At 38.1% G+C, this 12,734-nt stretch overlaps 1 protein-coding gene across 2 annotated transcripts in view; it reads left to right on the top strand.

Annotated features, from left to right (window-relative positions):
- The window catches only part of LOC127805854 (nuclear pore complex protein NUP205), an 85,188-nt gene that overhangs the window by 71,740 nt on the left and 714 nt on the right, over nucleotides 1–12,734 (top strand). For both annotated transcript variants that reach the window (XM_052342663.1, XM_052342662.1), the window contains exons 38-43: nucleotides 10,188–10,331; nucleotides 10,584–10,706; nucleotides 11,434–11,529; nucleotides 11,644–11,781; nucleotides 11,869–11,969; nucleotides 12,563–12,682. In XM_052342663.1, the coding sequence (XP_052198623.1) occupies nucleotides 10,188–10,331; nucleotides 10,584–10,706; nucleotides 11,434–11,529; nucleotides 11,644–11,781; nucleotides 11,869–11,969; nucleotides 12,563–12,682 (722 nt within the window). The remainder of the gene's footprint in view (nucleotides 1–10,187; nucleotides 10,332–10,583; nucleotides 10,707–11,433; nucleotides 11,530–11,643; nucleotides 11,782–11,868; nucleotides 11,970–12,562; nucleotides 12,683–12,734) is intronic.

Here is a 12,734-nt window from a genome sequence, read left to right as displayed (position 1 = left end):
TAACTATATCCCCAGAGAGTACTTTTTCTCTAACAAAGTGGTAATCAATTTCAATATGCTTGGTTCTCTCATGAAACACATGATTAGAAGCAATATGCATTGCAGTCTGGTTGTCACAAATTAATTGCATAGACTTAACCTGCGTAACTCCTAACTCCTGAATTAATTATTTCAACCACACTAGCTCACATGTTGTTACTGCCATTGTTTTATATTTAGCTTTTGTACTGGATCTGGCGACAATAGTTTGTTTCTTACTTTCCAAGAGACTAGCTTTCCACCCACAAATACACAGTATCCAGATGTAGATCCTCTGTCACTAGGTGATCCTACCCAATCAACATCTGTATATCTCACAATCTGACTGTGCCCATAATTTTGATACAATATACCCCGACGAGGTAGGCTTAATATATCGAAAAATACGAATCACTGCATCCTAGTGACTGTCACAAGGTGAATCCAAGAAATGACTTACCACACTCACTGCAAATGAAATATCAGGACACGTGACTGAAATAATTAAGATTCCTAACTAGTCGACAGTAGCGCCCAGGATTAGAAAGAGGGTTCTCCTGTCTCAGTAATAATTTGATATTTGGATCCATAGGGTATTTGTGGGCTTGCACCCAAGCAATCTTGTCTCCTCTAGCATATCCAAGGCATACTTCATTTGAGAAATATAGATGCATTGCTTTGACTGAGCCTTAATACCCAAAAAATATTTCAAAGGGCCCAGATCCTTAGTTTGAAACTGTTGGTGAAGATGTGCCTTCAATTTAGTGATATCAACATCATCATCCCCTGTAAGTACTATATCATCAACATATACCACTAGAAGGATGTGGCGGCTAGATTGAGAGCGATAAAAAGCAGAATGATTAGCTTCACTCCGAGTTAACCTAAACTCAAGAACAACTGAACTAAATCGACCAAACCAAGATCGAGGAGATTGTTTTAAACTGTATAAAGATTTTTGAAGGCAATACTCGTGATTGAGGCTTGAGAGCCTTCAGCCAATGTAACAGGAGGTAGAGACTGCAGATTTTGAATATGAGATAGGAGAGAGTGATTACCAGACATGTGATTATTGGCACTGGAGTCGAAGATCCATGGGCCAAGAGAAGAGAAGGACTTAGTAAATCAAACAACAGGGTTATCGGTGCCAGCAAGGGATGTGACAAGTGAAGTAGCTTGTTGTGTTGCCCAGAACAGAAGGAACTGAGCATACTCCCCCTCGGAGATAGTCACTGGTGTGGAATCACTGGGTGTGATAGATGATTGACCCTCCGAAGCACCAACAACCATGTTAGTAGTATTGGTTGCCTAAGGTGGACGACCATGTAGGCGATAGCAAATCTTTCTAGTGTGACCAAGACGAGTACAATAGGTGAACTGGAGCCGAGGACGACCACCATGATGACCACGATCAGTTGGGGTAGTAACAAGGGCGAAGTGATCTCTAGGTACGAGCATGCCACGATCAGCTGTAATCATTGTTGTTAAAATTGCGAGTCTACTTGTACGATTTTACGAGTCATGAGACATAAAACGAGTCAACTTGCTCGTAGGATCAGGTTTTATAGAATCTAATTTGAGTCTACGAGTTTACTGATCCGAGTTTACTAGGTCAATGTTTACGATTTTACGAGTTTACCAAATTTAGTCTTACCCACAAATTTGAGGTTAGAAACAAAAAGTATTTTTTTCTATATAATCGTTGTCAATATCCTATTTTGGTTCTTCTACAAACCCTAAACATCGTTGTGTCTGTGTGCTTGCTGCATTAGCTTGTTGTGTCCTTCTGTAAACCCTAATCGTTGTCGATCTTGTTTTGGCCTTTCTTCTTCGTTCGTTCACCTTGAAAGTTTGAAGAATCAAACCCAACCCAGGTATGTGAATAAGTTATGAGTGAGAGTGACTATGTTTTGCTAAGTTCGGTTATCAAATGCTGTGTGCGCGCTATGTTGAGCTCTGTGTTGCGTCCAATTGATGTGTTGAGTGAGTGTATTGTGCGGTTGTGTTTGTGTGTGTACATTCTCATTTGTGATGATATTATCTACACGTAGAAATAGGTGCAGATTCAAAGAATTAGTCTTGAATATGTCACAATCAGACCATGGGTGGATCTAATTTTATATTAAGATTGATAATTAGCAGAAAACAAGTATACCTCTTTCATTTTGATAACTTAATTAATGTAATGACATAATGTGAAAGTTTGACAAAATTTGTTGTTTTTATGACTTAATATTTTTATTTATTTTTAACAATGTTTGTTGTTGATGATGGTAATGTTTGTTGTTTGAAAATTTGATTATGAATGATGAATTTAATATTTAAAAAATTTATATTATTTAGTATTTTTGAAATTCATAGATGAAGTAATTTTAAAATAGGTACATCTTTTTCATTTATAATAAGGAATATGTCATTATAAATATATATTTACATAAATTAAAGAGTATTTTTAATTTTCTGTAAAATCTTACGATTTTACAATCCGATTTTATGAACCCCTTTACGATCCCACTTAAAATCTCGATTTTAACAACCTTGGTTGTAATAGAAGAGGCTTGAAGTAGATTGGCAAATAGCTCTGTTAAAGGAGGGAGAGAAGCACTGTCGAGAATCTGTGTCTTAACAAATTCAAGTTCCGGTCGAATTCCATAAAGACAGAGGATAGTAAATATTTGATCACACTGTTGCTGTTGTTTCTTGATATCAGGATCAAAGGGCATCAACTTGTTAAAATTGGAAATAGAAGTTTGGAACTTACCCAAATACGTGGTCATATCCAAATTAGCCTGTCATAGATTGAATAAAGCACCAATCACGTCATAAATACTAGTGATGTCACTCGCATACAACTCACGAGCTCAACTCCATGGAGCACTACACTCACAAAGAGGTTGAAATATAGGCATCAAAGTCGGTGTAATAGTTTGCCACAACAAATTGAGTATTTGTGCATCTACCTATCGCCAAAGAGATTGATTTCCTACAGGAATACATGAGATGGTCATTGTTAAATGAGCCTCAAGGCCATGTCCAAGAAACCAAATTTCAACTGTAGATGACCAAGCCGAGTAATTTTGGCCATTCAATTTATCCGTAGTAATAACTCGTGTGGCCAAAAAATGGGAGATAGTCACAGTTGTGGACGTGGTAGAAAGGCTTGTGGATGTAGAGGAAGACATGATACAACTGTTCTGGCTGACTAGGTTTGGATTTGGAGTGGTGGGTCAAATCTAAACTAAATAGATCTGGAGCAGATGGATGGGTACAACAGATTGGAACCAGATCTGTTGTCTAATCTGAAGCAGACTTGAACCAAAAAGAATACTGGATGGAGTGCACAAAGCTAAGAGTCACCGGAACTGGAACAACGACGGATATGGGCGCACAAAGCTGGGAGTTGTAGGATCTGCGGTCGGCCAGGAAGAAGCAGCGACGACGGATCTAGGCTGGAATGGTGGCCGGATCTGTGGTTGGCCAGGAAGAAGCAGCAACGACAGATCTGGGCGGGTGAATCTGGACGGCTGTGATCTGGGTGGATCCAGATCTAAGAGATAGACAGATGCAATCTGAGAGATGGCCGCGATCTGGGTGGGTGGATCTAGATGGCGACAGTGGCAGCAGTAGCGATGTCGGTCGGTGGCGGCAACGGAGTCGGTCTAGGGTTGGGTTAGGGTTTGTGGCTCTGATACCATATTATGTGAATAAAAATAATGTATATTTCTCATTCATAATGTATAATACAAGAGTATATATATACATACAAGTATTTAAAATTAAATACCCTTTATTTCATAGTTCTGAAAGGCGAGAGGTGCAAAAGGTCCTGGAGCCTGAGGCGCGAGGTGCGCCTTTGCGAAGCGAGGCGCGCCTTTTAGGAAAAAAACTCAAAATCTTGTAAAATCATAAACAACTATCAAATTATCCATAATAACACATTCATATCATTCATGATTCATTATCTTCAAATTCTATAAACTAACAACATCAAAGTTAATTCATTCATCATGCAAATTCTAAACTAGAAACATCATTAAAATTCAAACTTAAAGTCTCAAACTTTACCAAGTACCAATTATAATACAAAGTTCTAAACAAACACATAAACACTACAAATCCACAATCAATATAAAGAAGTTTTTTAATCAATCATCATCAAGGTCAATATCTTCATCATCCCCTTCAATCACCCCTTCATCTCTCAATTCTTCTCCCTCTTCCAAGTCTTCATCATCTTCGGTCCCTGCCTCACTTTCCTCCTCCTCTTCAATCTCCTGAGTTACTCGCCGCTTTGAAGTCGAAGCCGAAGTTGATCCCAATTGTGATCGAGTTTGTTTAGTTCTAAATTGATAACTAGGCTCTCCAACTCCTGCAGCGGCAACAACATTACTCCATGTCAACCCATCCCCAACGTCATCTGGAAAAACAGTTTTATCATCTTTATCATTCTCCTCATCAAGTTTTCCAATCAACCATTCATTGCTAACCATTCATTGCTTTCATCAATGTCGATCAATATGATAGGGTCAATGGTATCACACATTTGATACCGACGCCTCAATGCTCTATTGTATTTCACAAACACCAAGTCGTTTAAACAAAGTTGATCAAGCCTGTTTCTTCGTTTAGTATGAAGCTGTAACAATTTATGCAAAAACATACTAAGAATAAGCTACATGAAACAAACCAACTACTAATAAAAATTTAAGTGTTATATGTACAATGCATTTACATTTTCAAACACACTTCAATTACGTTCACACCCAGATGAACTACAAGTCAAGCTAAGAATTTTAATTGCAAATTTTTGCAACGTGGGTGTTGACATTCCATATGAAGCCCACTATTTAGCTGTCCAATAAAATTCATGGGTTAGTTATTATCTATTATCTAGAATGATTATATATATAATGTAATATATATATATATGTGTACCTGGTGATTTCTCAGCTCTTTTTCTAATAGCCATATAGTTTCCAAAGAACCCTTCTGCATTGTTATATATCGAAAGCTCAGCATCAATTTGGTCTTGAACCTTTACATCTGGATTTAACTTTCTAATGCATTCATATAAGTCAGTCATGATCTCTGGATCTATACGTTCAGCCTTGTAGAAATATTCTGGGTTCAAGTACCAACCAGCTGCGTGCAAGGGGCGATGAAGCTGAACATCCCATCGATTATCAATGATTTGAAAAATGGGTGCATACTTCTTTTCATCCCCATTAAAAGAGTTAGCAATCGCTTCTTTGGCCCTATCCATGGCCTCATATATGTATCCCATAGCAGGCTTCTTCTCACCATCCACTAAGCGCAATACATGCACCAATGGACCAGCCACCTTTAAAGCATATACAATATTGTTCCAAAATGAAGGCATCAAAATCACTTCTACAACCTTTTTAGCCCCTGCTTCTTTTACCCACTTGCTTGTCATCCACTCCTCGGAGGTAAACATCCTTCTAAGGTTGCTTTTCAGACTATGCATCCTGCCCAAAGTGATAAAGGCAGTTGCAAACCGTGTTTTTGCATGCCTCAACAACTCTTTCTTGTCAGTAAATCTTCTAAGCATGTTTACTAGACTCAAACGAGTATAGATATAGCTATTCACCATAACAACTCTCTCAAATGTCTTCTTCATATTAGGCAACTTGAAAATATCTTCCAACATTAAATCCAAGTAGTGCGCTGCACATGGTGTCCAAAACAACGTAGGATATTTTGCCTCCAAAAATCTTCCTGTTATTATTTAGAGTGAAATTAACAAGATATTAGTAAATAATAAATATCTAATGAATATTCAAATTGTTCTATTTATAAACATAATACAAATTACAAAAATGAATTTCATACTTGCTAAAACATTGTTTGAAGCACTACCGGTGACCACTTGCACCACATTTCTTACTCCAATCTTTTCCACACATTTACTTAATAATTGAAACATTTTTTCCTCAATCTTTGAATAGTTAGAACCATCAACAGGCTCCAAAAACATACTTCCTTTAGGAGAATTGACTAAAAAGTTAATCAATGTCATTTCCGTCTTGTCTTTCCATCCATCTGACAAAATGGAACATCCATATTTGGCCCATGCCTCTTCATAATCTTTCATCATTTCACGAGTGGCTTCCACCTCTTGTTTGAGAAGGGGAACCCTGACTTCATGGTAAATAGGCGGCTTCACACCCGGACTATACTGACCAACTGCTTCTATAAATATTTTAAAACTGTCATATGTCACTGCATTGAATGGAATGCCTGCATCATACATCCATCGTGCAAAGCTTCTACAAACTCAAGCTCTTAACTCTTTTTTTGCAAAATCATGCTCACCCAACCTTGTTTGCTTTTCTTTGCCCTTGCTTTTCAACACATTAACTTCTGGGTCTTTAAGAAAAACATCAAGTGGACCCTTTTGTGTTGGCCCTTTAACACTACCAACACTACCAGTATTGCTTCCACTTCCGGTAGATACATTGAGTCTTTTTCTACTTTGAGGCAGCGACTCATCATCATCATCATCATCCCCTTCATCAAATTGAAGATCATCATCTAACGATGCTATCTTTCGCTCATCCCTATTATTTTTCTTCTTTTGCATGTACTCTCTAATCTCTTCCTTTATTGATGGAGGACAGTTTGGACAAGCTTTAGTATTCCTAAAACCGCCCACAAGATGTTGTTTCGCCCGAAATATACCACCTTTTGTTACTTTACGACAAAATTTACATGTCGTGGTATTTCTATCATTAGGATCAGCTTCAAAATAATTCCATGCCGGGTCCATTTTGGAAGTAGTTGACGACATTTATTGGGCTGTTGCAATACAGTTCCAACTTCCACAAAATTCTCCTAATGATAGAAATAAACTATAAAGACTTAAAAGAGAGATCAGCAACCAGCTACCAGCAAGAGAAATTAGGCAAGAATGCAAGAAATAAACAAATAAAAAACAAGTAAAGAATTTACAAGATAGGAGAAGACTGTGGGCTGCCTTAACAGCTTGAACTTGAAGAGCAGATGAGAAGAGAGGCGAGGAAGAGAGGAGAAGACCGTGGGCAGAGGAGAATAGAGGAAGAGGGCGCGGCTGGAGAGGAAATTAACAAGATAGGAGGTGGGCGTGGCTGGATAGGAGAGGAAGAGAGGAGGCAGGCACGGCTGGAGAGGAAAGGAAGAGGAAGATCAAGCTGAACTGGAGAGGAGAGGAAGAGAGGAGGGGGTCGCGGCTGGAGAGGAGAGGAAGAAGAAGATCGGGTGAGCTGGAGATGAAGAGAGGAGGGGGTCGCGGCTGGAGAGGAGAGGAAGAAGAAGATCAGGCGAGCTGGAGAGGAGAGGAAGAGAGGAGGGGGTCGCGGCTAGGGCTAGAGAGGAAGAGGAAGATTGAGCGAGCAGCGAGCTGGAGAGGAGGCAAGCGCGGCTGGATGCTAGAGTCGGGAGGAGTGAGGAGCGATTGGGCTGCAAGTTTTAATTAAAAGACCTATGTTTCATGAGGCGCGCCTCACGCCCCAGCGCCTAGGTGCGCAAGGCGAGGGCCTCACCAAAACCGCCTCGCCTCGGCCCAAGCGAGGCACCAAACTGGCGCCTTAAGGCGCCTTGTGCCTAGGCACGCCTTTGATAACTATGCCTTATTTATCTTATTTAACAAGGATTATATTAACTTGTTCGATAAAGTTGATTTTTGGGAAGAAAAGCTGGTATTGGAATATTATAGGGTGTTTTACAGTTACAAATTGGTTTTTAACCTTACAGGCTGTATGTAGACACTTTGTAGAATATAAATTTATATTTTAAGTGAGACCAAGATAGATAAGTGAACTACAAACAGAACAATCACAACAATTCACCAGCCTTAATCCTGCTAGGTGGGGTTGACTATCCAAAACAACCACCACAAGCCTTATTGCCTTAATTCTTACCATGCACAGTTTAATATTGCCTATTCCACATTGGGTTAGCCTCCTATAATCCACTCTCTTCTGCCGCACACTATTACTTAAAAATAGTTTTTTTTTCGTTTACCTTTTAAATCTCACCATCTAATTCTTAGGCTTCGCTTTGTATTATTCTTTCTCAATTGTTTGTTATGGACATCAAAGAACATAAGCCATGTTGAGTGATTAGGTGTTCTCCTGATATAACTTTACAATCTTTTACATCATAAGTAGTCTTCTTGTCTCATAAGAAAGTGGTCTATCTGAGTAGTTAATAAGCTATTTTTACATGCGACTAAGTGTTCATCTTGTTTCTTAAACTCAGTATTAGCTTTAATGAGCTCTTTTTCCATAGCAAAATTCAAAATAGCTTTGCCCTCATTGTTTCCTTTTCCAAATCCATAACCTCCATGTACCTCCCTATGCCTGTTACCTTCTCTACCCACATGATTATTTGAGTCTCCTTCAATAACGATCTTATGATTTTTGGGTTTCTTTGCATCACCCTCTAAATCTTCCCAAAGGTTTGTTTTTATCTATTTTTGTAACCCAACATCATGTGCACATGCCACATGTACTAACAATATTCATAGTTTCTTCTTAGAATGACTTTCATTGCAATAATTCTATCTCTTATTCTCTTCACATCCACTACCCCATCCTTTTAAAATCTTATACATAATAATCCCCACTATTCGTTGCATGATCCTTTTTCTTTAATTTTCTCCTGATCATCATGTCCATCACTGTTATGATCCTGGACTAACTTCTTTTCTCCAAGAAAATGCAAGAACACTTGTAGAATTGACACTTATCCAAGCATTGCTGCACCCTTGCTCATTTCTCACTACACTTGAGCAACACAATGCATTGCTAAGAGGGTTACACCCCAACAATTTTCTCATTCGTCTAATTCGTCTAGAATTCTTGATGCTTTTGATTTGATGATTTGTACGTTGGTTGTCAGCTGCCTAATGCAACCCACGCTTATCTTGGCTCGGGACCAACTATAAATAAGAGGAATTGTATTGAGAGAGTTAATTAATCCCCAAGCAGAGATAACATTAGACCTCAGTCTCCTTCACCATAGATGTGCCTTGTTTCAAAATTTTCTTCATGTTCTTTACCCAGCTGCATTTTAAGCTTCTATTTCATGGTTGTTGCTTCTGGATCCTAGAACTGAACATGGACATATTACTGGGCTTATATTTATTATTTCTATGGCTTGATGAAGAAATGAGGGCAAGCCTTGGTGGTAACAATTTGGTTTCTCCTTTGTAACTAGGTCATGGGCTTGAGTTGTGGAAACACTCTTTACATTGTTTTTTTTTTTTTTTTTTTTTTTTTTTTTGGTGTGTTTGGGGGGGGGGGGGGGGGGGGTTAAGATATTATATAAAAACAACCTTATCCCAACCCTCTCAATGGGGTGAGCCTCGTCTATGGGGGCAGCCTTTTATGGTCTGATGTCGAAGGCAATGGAGCTTTAAAATATTCATTGTACTCTTTTTTTTGTTCTTGCCTTTATCTATTTAGATATTTCTTGTGGACTGATGTATTTGCTAGTGATGGCAATGGGGTGGGGTGCCCTACCCTGAATCCCAGTGCCCTGCCCCTGCTGGGGCAGGGTTGGGGCACCCTAAACCCAATGCTTTTTTGCTAAAGTAGTTAAAATACCATGCTATACATATCCAAATAGTTTTTAAAATGGTTTAGAGCTTAAGGGTATATCCCATGTTATGCATGTGCAAATGAAAAAATGCACTTCAAGTCATATTGGTATAAATTTTTATTTTTTTAAATAAACTAGAAAAGGAATATTTTGGAATTTGCCTTATTGACAATGTTTCATAACCTTAAAATGACTTATTTACTTAATAGAATATAAAATATTTTTATATGTTTATATTTATATAATATGGAATAGACAATATTTTTTGTTTTTATATATTTTTCTACTTTTAATAGAATAGATAATATATTTACATATGTGTGTATATATATATATATAGCCATGGTGGGATGGGCTGGGGTGGGGTGGAGCAGGGATGGTAAATACCATACCCGCCTCGACCCAGGTCAAACAGCCTTTGACCCTGCCCCAACTGGGGCTGGCCCCGCGGATTTGTGTAATTTTGACAACCCTAGCATTTGGTTGTGTGTAGCTCCTCATGACTCCTCTTTTACTTTCTCAAGTATGTTTTTAACCTTAGTATTAATGATCTGGGCATCCAACAGGTGAAGAATAAAATTGTTCGCGAAGTATTAGATTTTGTCAAGGGGCATCAGTTTCTCTTTGATCAAGTTCTTCGGGTAGATGTGCATGAAGCTGATGAAATAACAATGGAGCAAATAAATCTTGTTGTTGGAATACTTAGCAAGGTACAGCCCCTCTTGTATGCATTCTGTGTTTGGTGGTATGCGTGATTAAACAAGCTGGGTTGAGCTCTGCTGGGTTTTAGTTGACTCTGCCACTGGTTTGTCTTGTCATTTTAAGCACAAAGGTTTTGAAGACAAATATCTTCCTTGCTACTTGCGTAGTGGAATCTTTTCCCCATTTTCAAGCCTATATCTTGTTGCAGATCTTTTATATTTGCCTATATTTAATTGCTGAAATCTTTACGTATGGTGTAGGTTTGGCCTTATGATGAGAGTGGCGAGTATGGGTTTGTTCAGCTGCTGTTTGGGATGATGCGTTCTCTGTTTTCATGGGATTTAGAATCTCTGGCTTCTCCACAATCCATACGGTCTCCAGAGGTATAATTTAATAAGCTAAGAAGTAGATACTACTATGAAGGTGTCTTATCATGTTGAACAGGCACCCATCAGACACTTCCAAATGCTTGTTAGGTGCACACTTTTAATGTGTCTCGTTATTTTTACTATTTTTTCTAATGGACGCTCTATAAGGCTTACAGGAAACCCATGTCCATATGAAGATCTTATCTTGCTGGTCAATAGTTTAAACAAATTAAAAAACATTATATATATTGAGAGAGAGAGAGAGAGAGAGAGAGAGTATAATTTCAATATATAAAAAAAAGATACATAGATTTTTGTTATTAGCCTCTCTTAGAAACTTCTTAATTCCAAAACTTTTTGAGTTAACTAAATATTTATTAACACTTAAATCACATTTATTTCCCGTTATGTAGAATGTTGTACTTTCATATAAGAAGGGTGTCCTCAATGCACAATTCTCCTTGCTTTGCAAAGGGAGAGTTGTTTTTGTATGCAACCTTACTATTGCTTTTTGCAAAAGGGTTTTTCCACAACACAAACATGTAATTATACAATTGAAAGGTATAGTTAATTATTTAATACGTTGTTGCCATGTGATGTCCTGAGTTTTGAAAATTACTGTGCTGTTATCTCCGCTGTGCTTCATGTCTATGGCTGATGTCTCTGTTTGATATTAGGGAGCGCTCACATTAGGAAGTTAAGCTACATCTAACTACCTTTTCATTTTTTTGTTAAATGTCAGAATCAGCAAAAGTCTGAGCTTGATAGCTTTTGTCTTTGCTTCAGCCTGAGCTCCTATCTATATTTTCTGGTTACAAAGAAATCGCTAAGACTGCAGGTACGTAGTAGTAGAGTCTTAACCTAGTAAATATGGATCTAATTTTTATATGGTTCCCAGAGTTGATTCTTTACAAGTGATGCTTCTTGTCTATCTACGGTGAACTTCTGACAGGTCTCTGATAGTCCTCCCAAATATTGTGCACCGGCTGGACAGCAGCAGCCGACACTAACTTTACTTGGTTCTTTCCTTAATTCTGTGTTAGCAGCTCTGGAGAGAGCTGCAGAGGAAAAATCTTTACTGCTTAACAAGGTGAGAGAGAGTTTGTAAAGTGGTTGTGGCTGTTCCACCATTTCCATAAGTTTCAACTAAAGAATATATGCTGCTTTGATTTTCTAGATTCAAGACATCAATGAACTCTCAAGGCAAGAAGTGGATGAGATTATCAATATGTTTGTTCAAGAGTATCTTGTTTCATCTACTGACAGCATACAGAGAAGGTATTTTAAATAGCATAATTTGTTTGTTCCTCTTCAACCTTCTCTTCGGATATTTCGCCTAGTTCAGTTTTGCTTTGTAGTTGGATCTTTAGATATCTGGAACAATACTTCCATGCCTCATCTTCTAATTGACAAGGGCTAAGTCTCTGCTGCTATTTCTTTTTAGTAGTTGGGGGTTTGTGCATTAGGTCTCTAGTTTGATTTCCTGGAGTTCAGTTGAATAAGCTGGCTTGATTTGAAAGTTTATCTGCTAAGGTGATGGAACACATGCAATATTCTTTTTTATTTGGGTGGGTAGTGAAATTTGGAACCAATGTCCCTGAAGCTATCATTTCACCCCTTGTATAATATACAACTAAATATTGACCCCTGAGAATCTCAGTTGGGGTTTTTGTCACATGCTAATACTTTTCATCAAATCAACTGGGTGTTAAAGTTCTGTTAGCCATAAATTAATTGTTTTGTGAAAGAGGGGGCATAATTTATTTATATTTGGTTAAACCCCATCTTTTTCTTAGATTTTGTACTTATTAGTTTCTTTTAGGGGCATTTTCAATATCCTCTTTCCCAAATTTGTTTCCCGTTTTCTGCAGGAGGTATATAGCAATGGTGAAAATGTGCCAGATTGCTGGAAATAGGGATCGGCTTATTACTGTACTACTGCTTCTTTCCGAGAACGTGATGAACATTATCCTTGTACATTTTCAGGATAGGTATGGATATGGTCCTTGTCACTTCCTAGTAACTGGTGGAAGTTATTTCTTT

The sequence above is a fragment of the Diospyros lotus genome, chromosome 7 (assembly GCF_014633365.1).
Source record: "Diospyros lotus cultivar Yz01 chromosome 7, ASM1463336v1, whole genome shotgun sequence".
Lineage (NCBI taxonomy): Eukaryota > Viridiplantae > Streptophyta > Magnoliopsida > Ericales > Ebenaceae > Diospyros > Diospyros lotus.
Note: the sequence above shows the minus strand (reverse complement) of the source record. Positions and strands in the feature narration are given on the sequence as shown.